The 27,816-nt window shown below is 36.7% G+C and overlaps 2 protein-coding genes across 5 annotated transcripts in view; one reads left to right on the forward strand and one right to left on the reverse strand.

Annotated features, from left to right (window-relative positions):
• The window catches only part of slit2 (slit homolog 2), a 96,554-nt gene extending 89,024 nt beyond the window's left edge, over positions 1–7,530 (forward strand). For all 4 annotated transcript variants that reach the window (XM_079811779.1, XM_079811781.1, XM_079811780.1 and 1 more), the window contains 5 exons: positions 8–138; positions 3,516–3,670; positions 3,798–4,086; positions 4,185–4,393; positions 5,955–7,530. In XM_079811779.1, coding sequence (XP_079667905.1) covers positions 8–138; positions 3,516–3,670; positions 3,798–4,086; positions 4,185–4,393; positions 5,955–6,199 — 1,029 coding nt within the window. In that variant the 3' untranslated portion in view covers positions 6,200–7,530. The remainder of the gene's footprint in view (positions 1–7; positions 139–3,515; positions 3,671–3,797; positions 4,087–4,184; positions 4,394–5,954) is intronic.
• Positions 7,531–13,106: 5,576 nt separating this feature from the next.
• The window catches only part of lrba (LPS-responsive vesicle trafficking, beach and anchor containing), a 271,239-nt gene continuing 256,529 nt past the window's right edge, over positions 13,107–27,816 (reverse strand). Inside the window, exons 51-56 of the mRNA XM_079813173.1 lie at positions 26,633–26,788; positions 25,697–25,864; positions 22,689–22,790; positions 21,682–21,878; positions 16,652–16,803; positions 13,107–14,929 (exon numbers count right to left, since the gene is read on the reverse strand). Of these exons, the coding sequence (XP_079669299.1) occupies positions 14,839–14,929; positions 16,652–16,803; positions 21,682–21,878; positions 22,689–22,790; positions 25,697–25,864; positions 26,633–26,788 (866 nt within the window). The 3' untranslated portion in view covers positions 13,107–14,838. The remainder of the gene's footprint in view (positions 14,930–16,651; positions 16,804–21,681; positions 21,879–22,688; positions 22,791–25,696; positions 25,865–26,632; positions 26,789–27,816) is intronic.

Below are 27,816 nucleotides of genomic sequence, written 5' to 3' on the forward strand. Positions count from 1 at the left end.
GTAATAGATCGCCACAGATGAGGATAATGGAGTGTTGCTGTATAAAGGAGATAATGAACACATCGCTGTGGAGCTCTACAGAGGCAGACTGAGAGTCAGTTATGATTCTGGATCATACCCTCCATCTGCCATCTACAGGTACACACTTGTTTTAGATGCTGTAGGCATTTTACAACAGCACTGATTCACTCAGAATTTAGAGGTGGAACTGTCCATTTTACAACATGCTAAATCAAGGCCAGGACAATCATCTATCAATACATCTCATTGTATTTACTACAGACTCTATATACTCCATATACCTTTCAAACGTTTAGCATATTTAGCATACATTACATTTATAAATTACATTTATAATATTAACATTTAGAATGCATTACATTTATAAATTACATTTATAATGTTACATACAAATAAATGCTATTCACCAATGAATCCTGATAAAAATGTATCTCACTTTCTACAAAAATATTAGGCAGCACAATTATTTTCACCTTTGATAATACAAATGTTTGTGCACCAAATCAGCATACTAGAATGATTTCTGAAGGATCATGTGACTCAAAGATTTTAAAATAATCATTATTTTCAGTGATACACTCGTACGTTAGAATGTAATTTTACTTCATACATTTTAATGTCGGAGCAATAATGAAATATTAAAGTATTGCAGTATTTGTTGTAAATGATTTATTTGTGAATGTTTTTTATTTAATTCATGTGAATCTTCTCTTCCCTGATGACGTGTTTCCTGGGCATGTGTCACTCACATGAACAACTTTAACACATTCGCATTAACAAACCACAACAACCCAATAAATTCCCAATGGACAAACTCAAGTCCTGGCCTACAATTTTTGCTTGTTCAGTTAGCCGTTTCAAGAATGGATACCAGTCACAGAAGCTGCTATTTTCTACTTAACTTTAGCATTGGTTGGAGTTATTTTAATTTTACACAGAAATTAGACTGAGATCAAAAAGTAGTTGGCAAAGGGTCACAGACCTCTTTTGAAGATCTCTGGTATAAACTTTTTTCAACAGTAATGAGGAAAAATCATTGAAGAAAATAATTTTTCATGAACTGCCTTTATTATAAGGTTCTTAGAGGTCATTTTATAATGTTTAATCAAGATTTTTTACATCAAAAACATCCTTATTTAGAAGTAACAGGCTACTTTCTATCCTGACCCTCTCTTTCGAACATTTCGTTTTGATGGCCATGATTTAAGACTTTGAAGTAAATGCTCACTGCTAGGACGGACTGCCCCAACATTACACATGTGATATTGTTTTGAAAACTTCAGATTTTGAAAAATTTCTTGTTACGTAGTTGAAACATTTGCCAACAATTTGAAACATTTATGCATATTACATGCTTTATAAGTCTTGGTTGTGGCAAATTAAGTTTAAGTACTTGGAGTCATCACAGTTAGTCGTTTGAATGGAATTATGAATGAATGTACCACTGTTAGTCGCACTGTTGTTCTTATAGACTATTCATAGTTCATTTTATACGATAAAGTGAAAAATGTATACATTGTCTTTTGCAGTGTTGTGTTTTAAATAAAATGAAACGCGTTGTAGTATCTTATTAATGACAAAACAGAAGATCTTGCTCACTGAAACTTTTATTCAGGAATACAGCGAATGGCTTAGATCAAAACAATAACAAAAGCAGCGTTCTCTAACGCATTACCCCGTGCCGAAGCAAAGGGAAGAACAGCATATCACAACTATCACAACTATTCAGTTTGACTGTGGCGCTACAGAATAAATCCTCAGTAAATATCAAACGATCTGTATCAGAAAAATCAATAGAGACACATTGTAAAAACATTGTTACTCACATCCCATATAGTCGGATGTGACAATCCAATATAGTCGGCACTGCATTGTCTTTTATTTTCAGTCTTTCTGAAAAGCCTGCACCGTACAATGTGTTGTTTAAAATGAATACAACAAACAGTGTCTTACTGACGCGATCTCTTTCATCCACGCTTTCTTAATGTTAGGATCACAAGGATGATAATGCAAAAATGTAGTTTTTCCACAACTTTAAAACGTCTTGTAATTCTCAGAGGAATCTCTTTCTACTACATGACATGCGTGAATCGGTGGGCGGGGCTAAAGAGGCAGTGATGTAGCAGTAGATGATGATCTTCATCTGCAAAGGCGGTCTTTCGTCGCACTATGACGTAACAATGTGACAAAATATGTTTTCTGAGCTTGGTTTCAATAAAACTGTTGTTGGACTAATGAGGTTGATTTGAGTTCTGAAACTTACAGGATATTTTTATAGTGCAATGACCTCTTATATATCAAAAGATGAAGGAAAACTCCTTTAAGCCCTTTCTCTTGTTTATGTCAGTCCAGTATAGAGTTTAGATTCTCTGCCCGAGCCTGAAACTTGACCCGGGCCAGGTTGGGCCGTTATTCCCTGCCACTATCCTCGAGCCGGGCCGGGCCGGGCCCTTGATCAAGCATTTGTGTTTTTTAATCATTACTTTATTGGCCTAATTGGGTGGGCAGAAATCTATGCCATAATCAGAAATAATAGCTATATATATTTTTAGCAAAGTAAGAACTAATACTACAACTAAGAAACAAATGTGTACAAAGTTGCATAAGTCAAGATTAGTCTAAAAATGTGTGTTAAACTCACACCACATGCAGTGATGAAGCGCAGCATTCTGAACAGAAATGCTCTTGAGACGGCATTCATGAGCTGCTCGCGTGAAAAGTGCGCTTTGCTTAACTATTTCTTTTCGTTTCGAATTGTTTCGTTTAAAAGTAGACATTTCAAGCTTTCTATACAAATATTTCTCATGTCTGTGAGGCTAGTAGCCTGCTTAGTTTCGGTTTATTTATGAGACATGTTCAAGAGCAATGCAAGTGATCGTTTCGGCACCTCCATGTCCCAATTATTGTCTGCTATAGCCTATTTGCTTCTTATTTATTAAATCCAGACAATTGGCTGATGAAACATTGATTAAAATTAACATACAATTTATACAAAACGAAATTCAATTTAAAGAAAGGCTTTCTACAAAACAAAACTTAATGAAGTGGTCAAAATCATTTCTGACCCACTCGCATCTTTGCACTTTTCATAATCAATAATCAATTTCATAATCAATAATCATAATCAATAGCCTAGATGAAATTTAAAAATAACATTATAATATTTAAACATAAATATGAAACAAAATACATTGTTTAATGGCTACAACAAGTATAGTAGGCTACAGTACAGATAAATGTACACCGGTCCGCTTCGCTCATTACAGGCTTGTTCACATCAGAACGCCCATATATATTAAAAAAATGTCAGGTTTAAATCGGGCTCATAATTACAGTTAATGTGTCGGGCCGGGCTCGGACACAACGTGCACGGGCTCGGGTAGGGTCAGGGTTGATTTATTTGGGCCCGATCCAAGCTCTAGTCCAGTAGCTCAACAAAAAAAAAAACTGTGGGCAGGTATTACCCTCTCTGTTCTCTTCTGCTCTCTCCCTAGTGTTGAGACGATAAATGATGGCAGTTTTCATGTAGTGGAGCTGGTGGCAAAGGATCAGTCTCTGTCTCTCTCCATTGATGGAGGAAGCCCCAAATCCATCAACACTGCCAACAGTCCCAGCCCAGTACCCAGCCCTGCTCCGCTTTATCTTGGTGGTATGTACAACACAGCTGCCACTTTAAAACGTGGTTAGGACTGCTTCTAACTCTGGATCTTCCCAGAATTAGTTCACAGCAATTAAAAAAAAATCTAAAACCAAATAATAAGCTCCTCTTTTCTCAGGTATTCCTCAGCAGTCTGGATTGGCCTCATTGCGTCAGGGCTCCGGGAGGAACGGCTCTAGTTTCCACGGCTGTATCCGAAACCTCTACATTAATGACCAGCTCCAGGACCTCACTCAGTTCCTGCTGCAGGAGGGGGTGGTGCCCGGATGCCAGCCCTGCCAGAGGAGTGTGTGCGCTCATGGGCAGTGCCATGCCACCGGACAATCCTCCTTCAGCTGTGAGTGTGAGGCGGGATGGACTGGCCCACTGTGTGACCAGCAGATCAACAACCCATGTGACGGGAACAAGTAAGAGACCGAAAAATGCGCACACACACACACTGGTTTCATTATATTAGTGTGGACATCTCATTTTATTTGTCATTTTGTGTGTGTGTCTGTCTCAGGTGTATCCACGGCTCCTGTTTGCCCATAAACTCATACTCGTACAGCTGTCGCTGTCATCCAGGCTTTGCAGGTGTATTGTGTGATGAAGAGGAGCAGTTGAGTCCCTGTCAGTACATAGCATGTAAACACGGGCGCTGTCGTGTGTCTGGGCTTGGGAAAGCCTACTGTGAGTGCAACAGCGGCTACACAGGGCAAAGCTGTGATAGAGGTACGGCGAGTGCTTTCAAACTTTAAATGAAACTGATCTCTTGAAAAACAATGTGACATCGCTTGCAGTACGTTTTTGAAACATATTGCTGTAGCTACACGTAATTGCAGTTTCAAAGTGAAATGTCCACTAAGTAACATTTTCTCCAATACAGCCGAGGCTTTAATAACGTAAAAATATTTTTAAATAATGTTTTATCAACTTTTAAATCAAGCAACAGGAAAGTATTTTCCCTAAACCTTACCTAGGGTTACACACTGTGTCAGTAGTCCTAACAAATATGGTATTGTTTTTTTTTTGAGTGATTGGTATTGGTTGATATGTGATCTTTAATCGTGCTCTATTGCTCACTTAAAATTAATCTTTAAAAACATCTAATAACTTTGTTAAAAGTAAGCTTTTGAAAATCTCGAAATTAATTCTTTCATGTACATTATGATGGCTAAAATCACTTAAACCATTATGGATTTTAATGTTTTATTATTTCATTTTTTTGACAAAATAGTGTAGAATCTTATTGGCCATTTATCAGGCCATAAGATATTATTTAATAGGCTGAAAATATGATATTATAAGCTGATGATGATAATAGGCTATATTACAGACTTGGTGGACATATTGGTGTTGGCCAGTCTCATCCCAAACACTAAACTTGGTATTTTAAATTGAATTTGAATTAGAAAATGACTGTAGAATTTCTTGAATAATTTATGGCACTTACAGTGAATTTAAGCTACTCATGTAATTTGTGGTTCCTCGGATTCAAACCCATGACCTTCGCCTAACTTTAGGCTCCACAAAAACAAAAAACAACTGAATCTTTGTCATCAAATGGGTCATAAATTAGGACTACAGCCACATCTGTCCTCTACTGAGCCTCAGACTGCTCTTGTCCATACAACTTGTGCTCTGTGTTCTGAGTCTTCTAAAGCCACAATAGCTTTATGTGAGGAAAACACTGAAGTCTTTCACTGATAACTTCTCTATAGGAAACAAAAGTCATAGCGTCTTACCAACACTAGTAGTCGTGTCACCTGGAAACTGTAGAAATGTATACCTGCGATCACATATCTCAAGTTTTATAAAAGCATATGCATGGTCTCTATTTTTACCATGAGGACAGGTACTCACCTGTACTGGAACTTGTGCTTGCATGTGTCTTTAATGCTTCCACAGTGCGTTGTTAAGTTGTACTTTCACTCTGAACTTCTGTTTAGTTTTCTGTTGAAATGCTAACCCTGTGTTGTTGTTTTACTAATGTCCTGTAACCTTCAAGCTGCTACTGAAAGCGGTGTGGACCCCACTCAGGTCCGCCAGGTGAGGGATGCATGTTAGTGTTCCTCTTAAATTTCTTCCTTTCTTGAGTCACTAATCAAGCTTTGAGAAACCCATATTCCTGCAGTCATCATCTCTCCTTCCTTTTTCTGCTTTCACACTGTGTATTTTCTTAGGAGTTACCTTTCAATTTCACAGTAAAGATTTCATGAAAAAGATCACGACTGATATACCATATATGCAATATAGTGCTCAATCTTTTTTTTCTCTCTCTCTCTCTCTGTAGAGATGGCGTGTCGGGGGGAACGGGTCCGAGATCACTATCAGACGCAGCAGGGCTACGCAGCGTGCCAAAGCACAGAGAAGGTCTCCCGTTTAGAGTGTCGGGGCAGCTGTGGGGACGGGACCTCCTGCTGCGCCCCTCTCCGCAGCAAACGCAGGAAATACACCTTCCAATGCACAGACGGATCCTCTTTTGTACAGGAGGTGGAAAAGGTCGTCAAGTGTGGCTGCACAAAATGTCCATCCTAAAATCGAAAAAGAAGAAATACATCCTCACACCCCCCTTGTTTGAAGTCCCCTGTTTTACCTTTTTTTGTCAGTGTTGGACTAATGTTTTTTCCTTCAAAGGAGATAATGGATTACTGTAAGATAAAGAACAAACCTATTTTTTATTATGAAGTGGAGAAAAAAAAAGACAAAAAATAGATTTTAGAGTTTTTTTTTTTTATTTGCCATCATTTTAGGTACTGTGACATTTTTGATTACATTTGTTTTTTTGTTTGGCAAAATCACCTCAGACCAGAATGGAAAGCAAACACACCCTGCCGACACGTTTCACTTTTTTGTGTCTTTTTCTTTGTGCCATTCTTGATTCTGGACTGCCGTAACTCATTTCACCTGGACTTTGTGAAGGTGAGATAAAGTATCACTATGGAGACTGCAGGGGGATTCGCTGAGAGAGGAGGTCACTCCTCCTACTTCCTTACAGTGTACCACACAAACACACTATCATAGCTGCTCCTATTCACACACACACACCACACACACTAAGTGTACACAGATGATCTCTTCCAGCATGCGCACACACACACACACACACACACACACACACACACACACACACTCTTCTGATCCACATTATAAACCATGTGTATTTATTGTATCAAAAATACCGTCACATTACTTATACTCGGTATAGCTCTTCGTTTCCCTGGAGTTACAGTTGGAATTTCTTAATATATATTAATTTATATTCCTCTTACCAATTTAAATCACTCATAACTTACGGAGTAGAATAACTAACGTTGTGTCTCCTTCATTTGGTTGGTTTGACCAATGGGACTGTTGTATTTACCATAAAAAAGAGAAAAAAAAAAGAAGGAAAAAAAAAAACCTAGTGGTGTTATAAATCTTCAAATGTGAAGTGAAAACATTGTATATTTTTGTTGAATCTCCTAAAAATTTGTATGGTGACACAGACGTGCTTTATATTAGAGTTTAAATGTATAGTTAAAATCTCCCCATGTATTCTGTATAGAGCACATGCCATAGTTCAAAAAAATAACAGTAGCGTCCATAGCCGTCAATAAACCTCTTTTTAAAAATATCCTCCTTGCGAATCCTTTTTAATGATACAGATAGAAAGAAAAACTGTGACTTTTTTTCTAAATGATACTACTTTGTTACCACTCTGTTTCCCCCATGTTAACTTGTTGCTGCTAAATTGGTATTGTAGACTTTGGATAATAATGATGATGATGATGATGATGATGATGATGATGTTTATTGTAGAGGACGTTGCTCATTCATTGAGCAAATTGTTTTACTGATCAATGAATAAAGATGTCCCCTCCCTCTTCAAGCTTGTCCCTCTGTATGTAACGCTTATGTAGCCTCAAAGACCACACGTGTGCACAACACTTACATCAGGGGTGTTCAATACTGCTCCTTAATATCAATTTAAATTCATAGAAAATAATTGTGTTTGCACACACTTAAAAGCTAAATAATGCACAGGCCATTGTGGTAGTGATCACAATAAAATTAAAATCTCAATGTGGCCAGCAGGTGGCGATATAGTTCACTCATTACTGCGTTTTTCTCAACATTATGAAGCTGCAGACTCGGAGCCTGCTGCATCTACAGTCCCGCACCCAGAGTCCCGCATTCTCAGGCCCCTCGTTTTTCGAGACAGCGCCTCCTGCTGTTCGGAAGATCGTATAACACCTGCACACAGAGTCCCGCATTCTCAGACTCCGGATGCAATATAACGGTCTCGCTTCTTTTAAAGTTTTTCACATAAATTAACACAAAATAATTACAAAATAACATATTTGCGTTCCCTGCTCAGTGCATGTTCCAAAAAACACACTGTGTTCTCTGACTAACAAATTACCCAGTAGTTATTTTTTGTGTGTGGTAGGCTAGCCTAATCGAAAGAAAATTACTGATGGAAGAGATACAATTACAGATTGAACTATCTTATTATCAATATTAATATTGTGTGATTATTATATTGCCTCAATGTTTTTCAAATTCCAATGTTTCTTTCAGTTCAACCTAATGGTCTAATTAACATATACCATGCCAAAAACGTTTTTTTTTATATTTTGAATGCAATGCAAAGCTCAAAACTCAAATAAGAATAGACAAAACACCAATAATAAACAATTCTGTACTTTATTTAACGATCACCTAAACATCATGTTGCTGTAAAAAAGACAAAGAAAAGAAAAAAGTAAGAAAGAATTTTGTTAGTGACTTTACTTTACATCTTCAATTACATAAGGTAAAATAATAACTTTACTCTCTGCTAGGTGACTGTTTTTTCATTCGTTTGGCAATCGCTCTGTCAAATTCCTTGACTTCACTAAAATGATTGCCATTGTCAAAAATATTGTGTAATAATAAATTATATATTTTTTGCAAATGCAAATTACAAGCATACCTAGGGTTATAAGTAAGGCCACTGAGGAACACCTCCTCAGCTCCTGCCAGGAAAATGCCTGCATCTCACATAGGCCATGAATGATGGCCTGTCCATATAAATTAATTAATTAATTAACATATAAAACATTGCATATATGGCAATAATAGAAACAATCCAATTGACAAACATGTTTGGGCCCACCTCAGGAAAAGAAAACTACAAATTAACTCCACTTCATCTGTGTTCAGTTCAGTTGAGTTTTAGACTTATCCAGCAGAGCTTTGAGGGGTTCAGAAAGTCTGCTGTTGCTTATTGTCCATGTAGACTGGCACAGGTGGCTTTGGGGGAAACCACTTTGGTTTCCCATTGAGAACATCCTGTGGGGCAAACAAAAAGTGTTATTTTATATACATTATTTCATATTCATATTATATACATTTATATTTATATTCATTATATATATATATATATATATATATATATATATATATATATATATATATATATATATATATATATATATATATATATATATATATATATATATATATATATATATATATATATATATATATATATATATATATATATATATTCACATATGTATATATTCAGATACAGTTATTTCACCATTTGCAGGATCCTTCATATCAACAACTTCATATCACAGTTTAATTAACATGGATTAATTTTAATATGTAAGTTTTATAAGTATAGGCTACTCATTTAAGTAGGCTACATAAATTATATAAAGTAAAAAATTACTCCATTTGACATTAATTAATTCAATTTATAGTTTTAAGATAAAAGGTAATAAAAAAAGGTCAAACTGTAAATCTGATTAAATAATGAATGATGACATTCTTTGATATTAATCAATCACACTCAGTGTATTTAATTGGTCTACCTTAATTTTAATCGGATTTTACAATGGCTTGTCTACAAAAAGTCTGCTAAGCTATAAAAAGTATTTTCGGGAAAAAACTATCTTTACAAATATTAAATGAGCTATTCATGTTGGTGTCGATGAGCTATAAAGTGGTTTGATTAAAAAATAAATGTGTTAAATAAAATTGATGATACTCACGTTTCGGCCTAAATCCTTCACATTGCAATTGCATTGTTTACACGATCCAATTTGATAGAAGGCGCTGTCTCGAAAAACGAGGGGCCTGAGAATGCGGGACTCTGGGTGCGGGACTGTAGATGCAGCAGGCTCCGAGTCTGCAGCTTCATACTACTCGTTTTTCTGGCTGTTGCTCCCTCAGTCGGTGTTATTTGGCACACCATAACAAACAGACAGATTGAACAATCTTCAACCAAAGCATTTTGGTTAAACAACAAATTAAAGATGAATTTTACTAATCTGAAAAAGGAGACATGATAGTAATGAGCTGTTCATTTGAATCGTCTGAGTCGCTGTGATCGCTCAAGATCTTCCCGGATTCAAATACTAATTAGTCTTTGATCGTTATTTGCGCGCTATTCGTTATCTGACCGAAATGTAAAAAAGTTCGATGCTTTACATTTATGTGACACTTTACAATATGGTTTGGCAAACATCAAAATTCAACAAACAATTCAAATAACGTGGCAGTCTCCAAAACCAATTCTAGTCAAAACAGCTCGAGTGGAAAATATAGACTCTGTGATGCTGATTTTCTTCCTCAGAAACCGCTACAACAAATCATATAGTCAGAAAGTGTGTAGTGAAGGCAATGTTTAGGTTTTTAAGGGCACTGTCTAAGGTTTGCATTTGTAAGGCTGTGATGGTTTTGTTGTTGTTGTTTTTTACAATCACTGTGGCACTGAACTTGAAGTCATTTTTAAAAACCCTATAAAACTAACAACCAATGATATTTTTTTTTCTTGTAACACTCTTTCCAATTGCTTGGAATACAACACAAATAAGGCCATATTTCTGTTCATTGAACTAAATCCCTGTGTTCAGAATGACAATATAACACCAAAGTATTACCATCTCAAAATGCTATTGATTTGAGATTTCATTACAGTGATATTACTATCAAGAGATATAATTGCTCAACATAATAAAGTGCATTACTCTTCATGAATAGTTTTATGGAAACCGACATCACACCTGCTTCAATGAGGGTGGTAATAATTTGGCAGGAAGTCGAAATTGGGCACAACACCTGTTTCTAAGGACACACTTTTACAAGTTGAACTTACAAGTGTTTTACTTTAAGTGTTAACTTGACACCGGCGTCATGCCAGACGCAGAAAAAGCAGCAAAACGTCGGTTTACAATGGCAAAGCGGTAACACTTCAAAATACTGTTCTGTCATTAAACAATAACTACAAAGGAACAAATGAGTAACACACTATCAACGTTCTATTAACGAAGTTACTATAAACTAACAAGAAACTGATTAACGAATTAGTAAGAAATAGCGCTCAGTTGAATGAAGAAGTTCACTATAGCTAATCAACAACTACTATTTTTTCATACCTCCCAGAGTACTAGCTACGAACTACTATATACAGGTTCATAATTAATGTGAATAATGCATAAAGTATAATTAATTCTAAAGTGGTGATGATAACCCACTACTAGAAATGACTCAAGTATTACCAAATCCTTTAGAAGTAATTACTAATTATTTGAATTAGGATTCAAAAGTGAAAAGCATGATAATTCCTTAAAGGGTTAGTTCACCCAAAAATGAAAATAATGTCATTAATTCCTCACCCTCAATGCGTTCCACACCCGTAAGACCTCCGTTCATCTTCGGAACACAAGATATTTTTGTTGAAATCCGATGGCTCAGTGAGGCCTGCATTGCCAGCAATGACATTTCCTCTCTCAAGATACATGAATGTGGTTCAATATTAATATTATAAAGCGACGATAATATTTTTAGTGCGCCAAAAAAACTAAATAACGACTTATATAGTGATGGTCGATTTCAAAACACTGCCTCGTGGAGCTTCGGAGTGTATCGAATCTGCGAGTCGAATCATGATTTGGATCGCGTGTCAAACGGTCTATGGTGTCAAACGGCCAAACTGCTGAAATCACAAGACTTTGGCTCTGCGAACCGCTGATTCGACTCATTGATTCATAATGGTTTGAATCTTCATGAAGCAGTGTTTTGAAATCGGCCATCACTATATAAGTCTTTATAATATTAATATTGAACCACTGTACTCACATGAACTGATTTAAATATGTTTTTAGTACATTAATGTATCTTGAGAGAGGAAATGTCATTGCTGGCAATGCAGGCCTCACTGAGTCATCGGATATCAACAAAAATATCTTCATTTGTGTTCCGAAGATGAACGGAGGTCTTACGGGAACGGCATGAGGGTGAGGAATAAATTACATTATTTTCATTTTTGCGTGAACTAACCCTTTAATATTGACTTACGTCATTGTAAACCTTAGGGGTTTTTGTAAGGTTTTGGATAGTAATGACTAACGTTAATTATTTGGATCAGTTTTCTAAAGTGAAGATCATGGTAATCCACTAGTAATGACTCGTTTTACCAAATCAATTGGAAGGAATTAGCTGAATCCAAAACCTTACAAAAACCTCAAAAGCTTACAATGATTTCAGTCGCTAATAGAATTAGCAAGTATTTCACTTTAGAACACCGATCTAAATAATTAGTCATTCCTTCTAAAGGATTTGGTAATACTTGAGTAATTACTAGTGGATTACCATAATCTTGATTTTAGAATTAATTTTGCATTATGTATCATGTTAATTCTAAACCTGTATAGTTAGTAGTCCTCTGGTAGGTATGAAAAAAATAGTATTGATTAGCTTATAGTGAAATTAGACTAAGCACTGTTACTTACTAATGTTAGTTAATAGTAGTTACTAGAGTGTTAATATTGCGTGACTCATTTGTTCCTGAGTAGTTATTCATTAATGAAGGAACAGTATTCTAAAGTGTTACCGACAAAGCCAGTAGCGCAATCAAGTAAAGATGAGAAATTGCACACAATTTAATTTGAATTTGCTATAACAAGTATACCGTCCTCTTTGTCAAAGAATATGTCTTTCTTATCACATTATTGGTTATATTACACTTTGCAGGTGTCAATATGTCAAAAGTTTTTCAGTTATAATTGTTTAAATATTCTACCATGAAGAACATTATGCCAAGTTGTGCTGTTGATTTATATACACAAAATTGTTCATTTTTGTGTCAGGGACATGCTGACATTAAAACTCCCTAGAATGTTGGCTACTATATCTGTAAATAAAGGAGGGGTGATTTTTTTTTAAAAGTCCCCACCATAGTCAAATTCAAACTTAGACCCTTGTGATAGATAGCCTATGATTTGACATATGTTCAGATTTCTTATTATCTCATCTCATTCATGTTTAATGCATAACTCAGATTGAGCTATCTCTAATTCATGTATGCAGTGGTTCTCCCTAGCACTGCACATTTTGCGGATCTGCTGTGTCTGACATTTGTCCCATTTCAGGCTTTAGAGTCTCTACTAAAAAGCTGATAAACTGAATCAGGTGCATTTGTTTATTTGTTATCCCAACTGAGCTATAATGACCTCTAGCGGACACACAATATATTGCATGTGATTTATTGCTGCCAAATACATTATTTAGTTTCATGACATTTGCAAGCATGGTTATCATAAACTTAAACCATTTAAAAACGTAATTTCAAATAAAATAAACATTAACTGAAATATAATTTAATGTTTAAATATAGTTTAAATTGAGTCACTAAAATAACTAAAACTATATAGAGTTATTAAAAAAATTAATAAAAATGACAAAAACAACAAATTAACTAAAATGAAAATGAAATAAAAAAAATATATAATAACAGTTTTCAAGTTTCTAAGATATTAGTTCTAAGAGATCTTCGCGTCTTTATACAAACATACATTTTTGAAACCTTTTTTATTGGTACAAAATGCCGTTTTATTGTTTGAGTTCATCACACACATCATACGACACTCATTCCATTTTAGCTGAGATATAACATGATATTACAGTAATGATAGCATCAACTATTAAAACAAAACAAATGAATCAAACAGCATTGGTCAGCGTCAGAATCGCACTGTAGTTGACTCAAACCAAGAAATAAACTTTTCTTTGTAATTTCACTGCTTGCCCTGAGTGTAATCTATATGGGGTTATACTTTGAGCTGGCTTTTATGAATCATATATAGTCAATTTATTTATGTTCCCCCCAATTTCAGTTTGGAGCTCAGCTTAACAGATCCTAGTATAACATAATATTACGCTCTACCCACTTTCAGGTCTACATACACTAAGGTAAAGGGTAAAAGCACAATGGTGAAATTTCAACGACACTTTTGATGACACTTTAAACGGAAATGCATATTTCCCCTCCTCTATCTATTGTTATCACTTGCATCTCCTCAAAGTAAAGAAAAATGTATTTAGTTCTGGAACACTTTATAGATATGGAGCTCACAATAAACAAAACAAAAAGATAAAAAGATAGATACAAACACACCCCAAATCACTTATTTCCAAACCTAAGGATAATATAATTCCTAAATCACTCTCCCTTCATATGTAGATTCCGCCCCTTCAGTTTATAAAGTGACATCATTTCATGATCACATAAGAGGTCCATTCATGTTCGACAAACAGAAAACAGAAATGCTCTCATTAGAAAAGAAGCCACTTTTCCATTCATAAAGTGGATGCCTTGATATGTCTGCAGACAGCCATCTAATTTTATTTTGGAATATAATTGAATAGTTCCACTTAGAAGAGTCATTTATTTCTCCCAAAATATGAGGCAGCGTCATTTTAGCTTCAGGAACTGTGCTGTTAAACTACAAAACATGAAGTTCAGAGACATACCGTCAAAATAATCACTGCAACTGAAGAAAAGAAGAAAAAAAAACTCACCTGCACAAAAATCATCTATCCATAGACACTAGAAGTAAATATAGTCATTTAGCTATTGACCACTCAGACCAGTCTTTTTCACTAGAGCAAAGGTGAAAATTGACGCTGACAGCTAAAAATAGATTTCCCCCCTCCAAATATTAGGTAAATAACCCCTCCCCTAGGATTTATATAGTAAGAAATTCCATAAGATCTACAAAATATAGCAATGCCATCTTTAAAAAATAGGTTTGCTTCTTTAAATATTTTGAATACATTCATGACTATTTGTAGTGCCTTTATGAACGGTGGCAGGGTGGCTTTGCTTGTTCCATTGTCATGGTTGCTGTGTTCCCTCTGTGTCAGTATCTAGTTTGGTATTCGTGGTGCCATCTGTTGAAATCATTGTAGAACAGAACAATGCTACCAGACGCCATACCAGTGATGATGCATCTGCAAAGAGAGAAAGTGAAAGAGACGTGTCAGTGAGTAACAGACAAACATTACTTCAATATTTTGATTGCAGAGTTCATTTAGGGGAGAGCAAAGATACCAGTAACAGATTTTAGTTTCTGCTTATTCCTATTTCTTTTTAACATCTAGATCTTTGGCATTTGGTCGCAAACACCTTTGATATGTCAGCGATTCTTACTAATCCCAATTAGACAACATAATCAAGTCTGATACAAAAACTGACGAAACAGTAAAAGTGAAAAGGCTTTAAAGGTGCACTGTGTACATTTTAGCGGCATCTAGTGGTGAGGCTATGAAATTGCAACCGCCCACCAACTCACCCCTCCCTTTCAAAGCACATAGAGAAGCTACGGTGGCTGACACAGGACAAAGATGTCATCGTCTGAGACAGCAGAGAGTAGCTAGCGCTCTGTAAAGCAGTTTGTCCGTTTAGGGCTACTGTAGAAACATGGCGGCACAAAATGACGACTTCACTGTAAGGGGGCCCGTGGTGTATATAGATAGAAATGGCTCATTCTAAGGCAATACAAACATAACGGTACATTATGTAAGGTCTTTATACTCCACTGAAAACATAGTTATGTATATTATATTGCATTTCAGTCAATAGATCCTCATAAATATTGCACACTGCACCTTTAAAATGTCGATATATGTATTTTATGTGTCAGGCTTTCCTCAATCAGTAGACACATCCTAGCGAGACTACATTCCAGACAGATGTTATTATTATAATTGTTATTTTTTGAAACATTATTCAAGTTCTGTTTTCTTTTTTACTGGAGCCTATTTCTGAAGTTGTTACATTTATAAAAATGGGAACATTGTTAATTCTTTGTAATGTATCTGCTGTACCAAATAAGACCAGAAAACAACTCAAAAACATACACTACTATATAGTTTGGGGCCAGTAAGGAGGAGGAAATAAATGCTTTTATTTAGCAAGGATACATTAAATTGGTCACAATGTGACAGTAAAGACATTTAAATTGTTACAAATAATATGTAAAAAATGCTGTTCTTTTAAACTTACTATTCATCAAAGAATCCTGAATAAAATTATCATGGTTTCCACAAAAATATTACGCAACACAATTGTTTTCAACAGTTTTTGAGCACTAAATCAGCATATTAGAATGATTCCTGAAAGATCATGTGACACTGAAGACTGGAGTAATGATATGGAAAATTCAGCTTTGCCATCACAGTAAGTTACATATTTAATATATATTAAAATAGAAAACTGTTATTTTATAATAATATATGTAATAATATTTCATAACACTTCTGTTTTTGCTGTATTTTTTATTAAATAAATGCAGTTGTGCTGAGCATAAGAGACTTCCTTCAAAAACATTTAAAAAATCTTAAGACACCAAACTTCAGAATGGTTATGTATGTTGTAAAGGATAAATAATTTGTTAAATTGATGTAGAATTAGATTAAAATTATGCCCAAAACCAAACATTTCAAGAAGACATTTTTATTTACCTTGCACTTAGCTTTTTTTTTATTATTATTATGTGTCAACCATTAGTTAAAATGTGCATAATAAAAAAAAAAAAAAACACGATTGAATCAATAATTCAGTTTATATTGAGTGTTACGATTAAACCTGATCTCCCCAATGTCATATGATAGAGATATTGTAATTCTTCATTAGTCTGGAAAAGGAACTAAGTAGGTGTTTATGTATGCTACCTTTGGTCATGTGACATAGCCATAGAGCGTATTCCAGCATCACATCCTGGGTAAGTGAAGAGCTGTTTGAGATCATGAATCTGCCACACGCTGAGAACTCCTGCATCTCCTCCAGACAGCAGATACTGGCCATCTTTACTTAGCAGCATCGCCTGGAGCAAAAAAAGCATAATGACACTCAGCGTTATGTAAAGACTGTTTGTCAAACACAGTCAGTATTTTATGCTTTTCATTTTCCAAGTCAAAGCGGTGGGTTCATGTACCTGAGTATGTTTCGCGTTGCTAAATTCCACATGAAACAAGTCACACAAATTGTTTTTTTTTCCACAGATGATATAGCTTCACGGGAAATATATATTTTAAAAAATCTATCAGTCACAATAGCTTCACTTTAAAATATATTAAAGGCAATTAACCACTCAAAAGGACCCCTGACCTTTTAGCGCCCTTTCATATTTCTCGATGATAAATAACACTGATAAGCATTTGATGGGCGGTTTAAATGTGCTTTTTTTGTTCTCGGCTAAGTGAATAAGCTCTTTGTAGCCGATGATAAACGTCTGGAGCATCCGGCTGGACGGTGATTACAGAGGTTTACTGACACCCCTGTGGACCTTAGAGTGAGTGTGCCCTGCCTCATCCAATCAAAAGCCACACAACCCCCTTTCTTTCCCAGCATGCACGGGGCCAACCTGGCGAACAGTTTGTTTCTTAAACCGCTGTAGCGGTGGTATCCTGCGGCGAAGGGCAGACAGAGTATGAGATTTATTCTGTTCATCTGGTTTTCCTGTGTGCACATGGGCTATGTAACACTTTAGAGGTCCCACGAGAAACACAGATAATATAGAACAGCAAACACACTACGCTCTTTCATTCACTAAACACACACACACACACACACACACACACACACACACACACACACACACACACACACACACACACACACACACACACACACACACACACACACACAAAACACAAACTCTTGTGGGAGAGGATGCTGTAATGATACAGTGTGTTAGCAAAGTGGCTATTAAGTATAATTAATTATACTAAATATAATCTTAAATAATTGCAATAACCAGCTTTTTTTTGTTTATGTATTATTTATAATCCAGACTCTAAAACAGGTGATGCTCATAACAGAAGCTAGAATGGACCAGAGAACTCTGGCTTCCTGTAGTGGAGATCTAGATGTCACAAAGGCTATATTTCAGTAACTTTTAGGTTTTCAATTAAAACTCCATTTACTCAAATACTTGTTTTCTCCAGGAACAACTTTGTGCATTGATTTCAATGGCTTAGGTTGAAACCATTTGAAATTCTTTATTTTTTGGTAAATTCTGTTCTCCAAAACAAAAATATCAATATCATCATCATTCGCAATGGCTGATGGTTAAACAAGTGAACCGATATATATATATATATAATAGTATAATATTATATAACTAAAGTAAATTATAACTGAAACGTTGAACTGTATTTCATTTTTTTTATTTATTTTATAAATTTGAGGTTGGAGTATCACATTTTAGTTATAAGTCTTAACAACATTTTGAAAAACCAACTATCCAGGCAACTAACAATCTCTAAATAGCAAATCAACTATGCTACTCAGTTTAGTTAATAATAATTTGTAATAATAATGTCTATGTACTACTTTAAAATGGATCAGACTATGTCTAACACTTATGTCTAATCCTGCTAAGACATTCATTCCAAGTCTGGTATTATTGGTATTACTATCTTTATGGGAACATTTGGTCCCCATTATGTAGGGAATACCAGGCAAACACACACACACACACACACACAGACACGCACACGCACACACACACACCTAATTCCCCACTACCACAGTCATGAGTGAAATACCCAGTATCAATCACAGAGACTGTTCTGCTAGATCGCTGTCCAGCAGACTTCAGACGTTACAGCAGCTGGGACCTGAGTGCACTTGCGTGCATTTGATCTCTTTTGATTAGTTTTGGATGTATCCGAGATGTGTGTAATTAGGATTCAGGTTACACTGTGGCAAACCCTTAAGCATCTTATTTCAGCTGTGGTATGAAGTAGAGGCTCAGGACAGACATATGGGATCTGAATTGTACGTAAGGGAAGCATCACCAGAGACTGTCTCCAATATGTCTAAATTAATGGCCGCAAGAGAATAAAGTGATTCTTCAAAGTTATGCACGTGTTTCGTTTTTCCTTTAGTCCAAAAGTCCTTAATATGAATCATCCCAAAATCCAGCGATTTGAACTGGTTCAAACTCCACCCTGTGACTCACTCTGAGATTTGATAATAATGTTGTTTGGTCACCGCTGCAACATGAATTAAGTCTTCTGTTCTAATGTGCCTTATTACTTCAAAGATGTCTGAGAAAATATATCAGTACATAATCCAGTATCCACGGTGGTCCCTCTGGAACTCTGGAAAAGGGTCTGTGAGAAGCAGAGATGTCCAGGTTGCAGAGCGGGCTTGGTCAGAATAATAAATCAGTGGTCTCCTCCAGGAGCCGCCATTCCAGAATCCAAGATGGCTGCCGTGACTCAGATATCTGACTTAAAGTCAAGCTGTGATTTTAAACAACAGGGTTGTGTTGGATGATGCCCCACTGTTTTTTTTCTCCTGATCTGTCTGTGTTAGGTCAGGATATGTCTGGCACGAGTAAAGACTGGATTTATGAAGACTTTAATGCAGTCCATTGCGAATATGTGCAGACGGTTCGGGAAATGTCTGCTAAAATGGTTACTAACAGACAGACGCTCAGTTCTGTGCTCCAGAGAGTCATTCATGTATTATTTCTACTTGTCCAAATTAATGTTCTGTCAAATCATCAGCATGAAGACTCATTTTAACCACAGCAACAAACTGTCCCAGCAACCCACATACTCAAACACAAAACCGCAACACACCCAGTCACAAAAATGACACTCCATCTGGCATGAGAGGAGCTTGTCACAGTGTGTGTGTGTGTGTGTGTGTGTGTGTGTGTGTGTGTTTGTGTGTGTGTGTTTGTGTGTGTGTGTGTGTGTGTGTATGTGTTGATGTCAGAGATGGACAAGAGAAGTAGACAGCAATTATTGATCCGGGATACATATTTGTGTGACTTCATGCTACTTTTCATGCAGAATATATAAGTAAAAACCCCAAAAGCAGCCCTTTTTTTAATTGGTGACATGTAATAAGATTGGTTAGAAGGGGACAGTGTTTGAATTGAGAGTATCATTCTGTTTCAGTGGAAAAAAAACTTTAAAGCGCAGTCAGACTAAGAATGCACTAGGGCTTCTGTTTTAATGAATAAATCACCAATGAAAAAATAACAAACACTCAAAATGTGGAAATATATCATCTACTCCACTTTCCCACAATGCTGCAAACCTGCAGCTTTGAAGTTTGTGTACTTTAAATTCACCCTGTGACCACAAAGTGGTCAATCTGTGATGTTCAGATTCTCTATTGGTCCCACGTCTTCTCATTATACAAGAAGTTGTAGGTCAGCGTTAAACAAATGCGAGATTTCATGCACAGCGGAATGCAAAACTTGCATGAGCTTGTGTTTCCAGTCTCCTGAGTTGAGTTGCGTGAATATGTATAGAAGTCAAAGGAGTTTAGCGTGACCATGTCTTTATTTCTCGCGTATACAAATATTCAAAATGATCATATTTTGAAGTCTCTTATGATGTGAAACATTTCAAAATTATTTATCAGTCTTATTTAGATCAATTATACCTAAATGTGTTGGCTTTGAACAAGGAATTAAATAATTTGTCTACACTACTGCTCAAAAGTTTGGGTTTTTGAAAGTGTCTTATGCTCACTGCATAAGGCTGCATTTATTTGAGCAAACACAAAAAAACTAATATTGAGAAAAATATTATTACAATTTATTCAATGTATTCTATTCTATTTTATTTTATATTCTATTTTAATAATACAAATGTAATTATTCCTGTGATGGCAAAGCTGATTTTGCTATAATAATAAGAAACATTTCTTCTTATTATTATCAATAATATGTGGAAAACAGTTGTGCTTCTTAATATTTTTTTGTGATATTTTTTTTCAGGGTACTTTGATGAACAGAAAGTTCAAAAGAACAGCATTTATTTGAACTAGAATGTCGAAACATTAACATTTATTTACTGTCACTTTTGATTTACTGAATGTGTCCTTGCCCAAACCTTTGAACAGTAGTGTACAACGATCACTGCAAATTAATTTTGGTTCATAAAACAAAATATTAGTACAGAAATGTACAAAATAAATCCAGAATCATGATTCTATAAAACGACACAAACTAATCCTCCATTATGTCATATTGGTTGAATAATAAAGTAGTGTGTTAAAGAGCAGAGCCACCCCTCTTCTCCGTCACTTCAGACTATGTTTATTGAAAACAAATGGAACCTGGACACAATGAGGAAACTAATCAAGCTTGGAGCAGCAGAGAGCAGAGGAGCACGTAACAGAGCCGGCCTGTTAAATGGGATGCAGGTGTGGGTATGTGCGTGCAGGACAGAGAAAGAGGGGGGGGGGGGTAGGGTAACGCAGAGCTCTGTGAATTTTCCCAGGCCCAGAGGAAAGAGAAAGTGATGGAGCGGGAATGAGGGAAAGAGAGCTGGCCGATTTTAGGAGCTCTGCCCGCCAATGACAAATGTGTCCTTTAATGCAGGAGGCCTCGCCGTTGGCCATTCCTCTCTCTTGCTCGTTCTCGTACACACATGCAAGTTGAGTGACATTTCGTAGCCCTGGAGATCAAAGGACAGATTTGGACCCTTAGGGTTCAGAAGCCAAGAGAAAGAGAGATGGAGAGAGGAAAGAGCGAGGCCTGTAGGCAGATCATGCCAGCGTTTAATCACACCCCAGACAGCTGACATGATAAAACACAGAGGCTGCGAACAGAAATGGAAAGAATGAAAGAAAAAGGAGGGACAAATGGACATGAAAGAGCTGCCCAACTTGTTAGCCTCCCTTCCTATTCCGCATAATTGTTTAGAGGGGAGTTTATGCTTATGTTTACCTTGATGTTGTCTTCCACCTCCATATGTCCCAGTAGTTTCCCATTGATACTGAACACACAGAAGTGGCCTTTGTCATAATAAATGACACAGTGACCCTCAGTGGAGGACATAACCAAACGTGGCCGCACACAGCCGTCTGGACCCTCCAGAGTCCTCAACAGGTCACCGTTCATAGAGTGGACAAGACACGGACCCTCTGTTGTCACACACATACAGAAAGATGAGGGTCAAATCAGATAGAATTACAGTGTGTTGCTGCACCAAATTGTTCATGTGTTATTTAGGACCTAGAAAAGTCTGTTGATTCTAACATTTTTTATTATTTCCTTGGCCCTCTGACATATTTGTTATTTATATCTGGGAAGCCATGTTTAAGACACAGAATTATGATTGCTAGCCTCATAGGAATTGGTAGATATACATAGAGAGTCTTGCTCCCATCAAGTCCTAATGGTTAAGCGCCAAATCAGGGCATACATATTTTAATAATTGGCCCTAACAGTTGGAAGGAAGTAAACATCTAGAGATGGTGGTACAGGGGGATTAATTACACTCATAAAAACACCAAATTTAAATACTAATAATACATATGTTTTGATCTTAGTTAAAACACAGGCTTTAAATAACATTGTCAATTTTGTAACTCTCTGTCATGATCAAAAAGTGAGATATTAACATTTTATTCAGGTATGGTATTATATTTAGCAAATTTTTTAGCAAAAAAACTCATTTGACAATGCTGACTATGTAGGACAATTTTGTAAAGTGGCATTGAAGTAGATTTATATGTGCACTGTTCCCATGCAAAATGACAACTTGGACCCAGAGAGCAAAATCAATCATAGTAAAATAACTAAAAACAAATACATAAGATGAATTAACTATTTAAAATCAATAACATTTTACATTTTATAGCAATACAAAAAATTATAAATTAGCCAATTAATTCTATAAGCAGCACTGTATCTGATCAGTGTTAATGAATGAGTGTTTGCGTTTGCTTTACCTCTACAGCCACTGATGACCAGTCCCAGCTCTGCACACACACTCGCACACGTCACCTCACAATCATGACCTGTCAGGATCGCCCGGGGAGTCACAAACTCTGCTGGAAAGCCATACACAGAGTTAATAAAAAATAGTTAAAACAATCAATTGCAAAAAGGGAGCACAAATAATAATTACAATCAGAAAACACTACATTAAAGAACATGCAGTAATAATTGCACTTACTGTAGTAACACAGCTGTCAAATTCAATGTTTAAATTAGGTTTTTATTTGTCTGTGATAATGTAATTAGAATGTGTAATTACGGCAATCAGACACTTACACCAGTGTTACGGTATGTGTACACTTGCTCTCCTTTGCCATCCACGTATCCTATTTAATCAGTCTAATGAGCTCTGCTAGTATTTGAGTGTGCACTTTCGGTCTCTATCACTCACACAAACTCCTGTCTTTTAATGTGGTTCAGGAACTGTCAAAAATAACAGTTCATGAACTAATGAATTGTCACTTTTTACCTGGACACAAAGGAGTCCCACACATTTAATTTCTTTAACTCAGCTGGCCTCTCTCTGTCTCTCTCAAACACAAACACACACACACACACACACACACACACACACACACACACACACACACACACACACACACACACACACACACACACACACACACACACACACACACACACACACACACACACACACACACACACACACACACACACACACACACACACACACACACACACACACACACACACACACACACACACACACACACACACACACACACACGCTCTCAGTGTAGATGTATAGGTTTCATTAGGTGGCAAACTTCCTAAATGTCTCAGCTTTGAGTTATACCCTACAACTCTGGGGATTAAAGCCTGATGTCGGATTGTGCCCTGAAAAGATCAATAAAACTGATATATTGGTGTATCGTTTAACCTCCCCGTCATCGGCCACCATTTGGTTCGCATTAGGACAACATCTGATTACAATCTAATACCTATATACTGTATACTATTTATCTGTACTGCAAATGTGCACTAGAGAGTATCATTTACCCATAGAGAGACAAATGAAAATGAATACATAAACACAATACAATTCTAGAAAAAAAAAAAAAAAAAAATTTTTGCAATATTATTTGCAAATGAAATGGCATCAGATTGGATTAGTTATAAAAATCAGGCTTCATGACAGTGCTCTGCATAATTTGGTCACTAGATGGCAGTGTGGTCAATAGAATCAATTCAACAATTCTTCACAACACTGCCCGGGAAAGCCTAGGTATGGATATTAACCCTTTCTGAAATCATACTGTAACTTCATTCCTGTCTGAAATGAAGAACTGTCAGAATTAAAGAAATGGACAAATAGCAAAAATGAAATGGCATTATTGCCAATCAGTCACCAGACAGAGTTTATTGCATAGACTTTAGCTCTAAAAAATAATTTGAGTGTCCGCTGCAGAATATACAGCACCGCAGCAAAATAAATTTATTTTACAGGAATTGTGGGATTGCAGTCTGAATTGAAAGCGATGCGATAAAAGCATTGTCTTTGCTGGCTGCACACAAAAACAGAGATAGAGCACGACTTGTGAACAAATAACTCTTATGAGCTGATTCTTTGACTCACATTCATGAACTCATCATGGCTGATTGTTGTAAATCATTCGAACATTAACACGACTCACTAACTGAACCACAAATCTTGTTTGACTGGTGAAACTTAAATCAATATTATTAACGATTTGAATGATGAAAATGTAATATTTTAATTAAAAAAATAGAAGACATTAAACAATAAAACACATTTAAAATAAATAAATCAATGTGTTACCAAAATAATCATAATAAATAAGTAGTTTGGACCAATTATGGGGGTTTGAACCAATTCCTGCAAAGTATATTGATCGTGATATGACTGAATTTTAATTGTAATTTTTTTTAGCTTTGAACTTTAATCCCTAGACTCACATGATAACATTACTGGAAAACATGGCCTGTACCATTGTGATACAAATCCAGCGATTCAGTTTGATTTCACTTTAGATGAGTCTGACTCGTAGCCTCTATAATGCCACTGATGTCAACCATCCACCTACAGTCGTATTTATCTTTAGACGCTCATTACCTAAATCACAATTAGTCATAAATCCTGCCCCATTTGTAAGAGAGCACTTAACAGCATGTAGAGCATCCAAAAAAATCCAAATTAGCAAAGGGGAAGTGTGTGTTTTTGCGAGGGTGTGCGCGTAGAGGGCTTTGATCAGCACCGCAGCCATATGGTTAGTGTGTGCAGGGGAAGCCCGTGGCATTTTTCACTTTTATTGAGTGTTCTCTTGCTCTCTCAGATAGATGGGACTGAACCCTCCCGAGCCTGAGACCTCAGAGTCACATTTACTGTCTCCCTCTGTGGCCCTCTGGCCTCCACTTTCACTCACTCACACACACACACAAGGCAAGCCGATTCCATTTATGGTGTGATACTAGCCTGAAACTCAATCTTCTGAGCAGAGACCTGCTGTGGTCAGATGAAACTAGTTGTAGCTTCTGAGAGTGAGCCGTAAATCATTACACCGGCCTTGACAGACACACACTGGAATGTGTGTGTATGAACAATGAGCTTTTAACACTGTTGCATTGCATTGATATCATCACCTGCATGAAAGCTTTTCCTATGTGTGTTTGCTAAGCTCTGCATGGGGATTTGGGTTCTGAACGTTACCCTGATCTTGACCTCTCTATGTGAGGAACATGAGGAACTCTAGAGACTCTTTTGAGCACCGACCCTGATGAAACTATTTGTTCAGACATATTATGGAGCCTTCCTTTAAAGAACTGTTCACCCAAAAATGAAAATGACATGGATGTCCTGCTAGAAGTTGCTTGTTTCCAGACAATAAAACTGACAAGAATGGTCAGTAAATTATGACATAATTTTCATTTTTGAATGAACACACACATATCTGTACGTGACTAAACATTTAAAACTTACTCCCAGGATTCTCTCCAATGCTGCAGTGCTTGCCGTTCCAGTACCAGAGCAGAAGTGTGGCGTCTCTGGAGCCGGAGAGAACGTAACAGTCTCCACCAATGTACGACTCTGAGCGAGCCAGACAGGTCACCACATCAAGATGCCCAAACACAATCTGTGTCAGTTTACCTGTAAACACACAACACAGGAAGGTAAACCACTTATTGCAGTGTGTGTGGAGTTGGATATGTACAAAGCAATATACATACATACATACATGTGTGTGTATATATATATATGTGTTTTATATGTTTTTATTTTATTTATTTTTTATCCTGGAATATGTGTTTTATTTGATCTTCATGGGGCCAGCAGTCTGCAGTGCAGTACTCCCTGCAGAGTGTGAGTGAATGACTCTACTGAGATGTTGCTGTCTGCTGAGCCGTTTACATACACCAGATGAGCTCACACACTCCCCAATTCTTCCTGCACTTTAAATATTTGCTTTTGGAGAGCTGCATGTGCATGCTAAAGTCTGTGTGAATGCATAAGACAAACAAACAGCAAGAATTTTAGGGACAATGTGCATTTGTCTGTCTGTCTTGTCTGTCTATCCATCCATCCATCCATCCATCCATCTATCTATCTATCTATCAACAAACCCCTTTACTGTACGTGTCTGTGTGTGTATATATCAGAGCCTGGGAGCATTGAGTGTGATGCGATTCTATTGAAATTCAAGTTCTGCTTGCGTGACTTGCGTTCTGAGCCTCATCCTCCCACGAGATGGAGTCATGGTCCATCCGTGAGATGAGAAAGCTATCAGAACCCCGGGGCAATGGAGTTGTAATGCAGTCTGCAGGCTCATTTGTGACTTTTGACCCTTTTCTTTTGTGTACTGCAGCAGAGGCGGTGTCTCCATAGACAACCGAGGTGGTGGGGGGTCGTCGTGGTTACCTGTATCGGTGGAGTAGACGCGGAAGCTCTTGTCCCAGAATCCACACAGCAGGATGAAGCGGTTGTCAGCCGTGATGACAAAACACTGAGCGTTCACTTGGATGCTCTGATCTAACAGATCTGAGATCTGCCTCCTGTGAGTGGCCACATTATTTGCTGTAAAAAGATAGAGTCACTGGTTAAAGAGTCACTTTGTTTAAAAATACTAACATAACTTTGCTAGTCAGAGAATTAGAGGGTAAGAAAGAAAGAGATGAATAAGGAAGTAAAGACAGCCACAGAATGGTGGAGACCTTAACAGAGGGAGTCATATGGCACAAAAATAAAGAGTCTTGACCCTAAAGGTCTATTTCAATGTCTGGTAAGTGAATTCCTGACAACCTCTTAAGACATTATAAAGATGTTAAACCATTTGCATGAGATAATATGACATTTACCATTAACACTCTATGTGAGAGAATGTGATTTGTGAATGAATACATAAAACAGAAGATGACAGAACAGTAAAATACCTTTCATATTTTCCTCTGCCATAAACGTTTGAAAAACAGACTCTTTTGGCAAAAGAAAGACTAAAATAAATCATAAAAGATATGTGACCAAAACCCTGCACATTACATGCATTTTCTTAAACACATAAGACAGAGACAGTGCGTGTGTGTGTGTGTGTGTGTGAGAGAGAGAGAGAGAGAGAGAGAGAGAGAGAGAGAGAGAGAGAGAGAGAAAGAGAGAGAGAGAGAGAGAGGGAGTGTGATGGAAGAGGCCAGACTACACGAGTCAGGTGTGTGAGGCCCAGACACACTCGTGACACACACCAGCACTGCGTCTGTGCAGGAGTGAGTGGACAGATTATCAACAGCTCAGTCATGCAGAATTTACTGTGTTTAAATGTGTGAGCTGTGTGGAATGCAGTCCGTCTAAATACATACATGACAATGGGAGCAGGAGTGAAAGAAAATGAGCTATGAAAGATGTATCTCCCCACACAGAGAGACAGAGGAGGGAGAAGGGAGGGTGATTGTGTTGTCTTTGATAAATCTTTTAAAAGTAAAAAAAAAAAAAAAAAGGTAAAACCAGGAAATATCCTGCTTTAGTAAAACATTTCCTACTATAGCTATGCTAATTTCATATCTTTTCTTGTTTCACTTTGATATAATTTCAACTTAAATCAATATATTTTATTC

This window comes from Gobio gobio (genome assembly GCF_949357685.1).
Source record: "Gobio gobio genome assembly, chromosome: 3".
NCBI lineage: Eukaryota > Metazoa > Chordata > Actinopteri > Cypriniformes > Gobionidae > Gobio > Gobio gobio.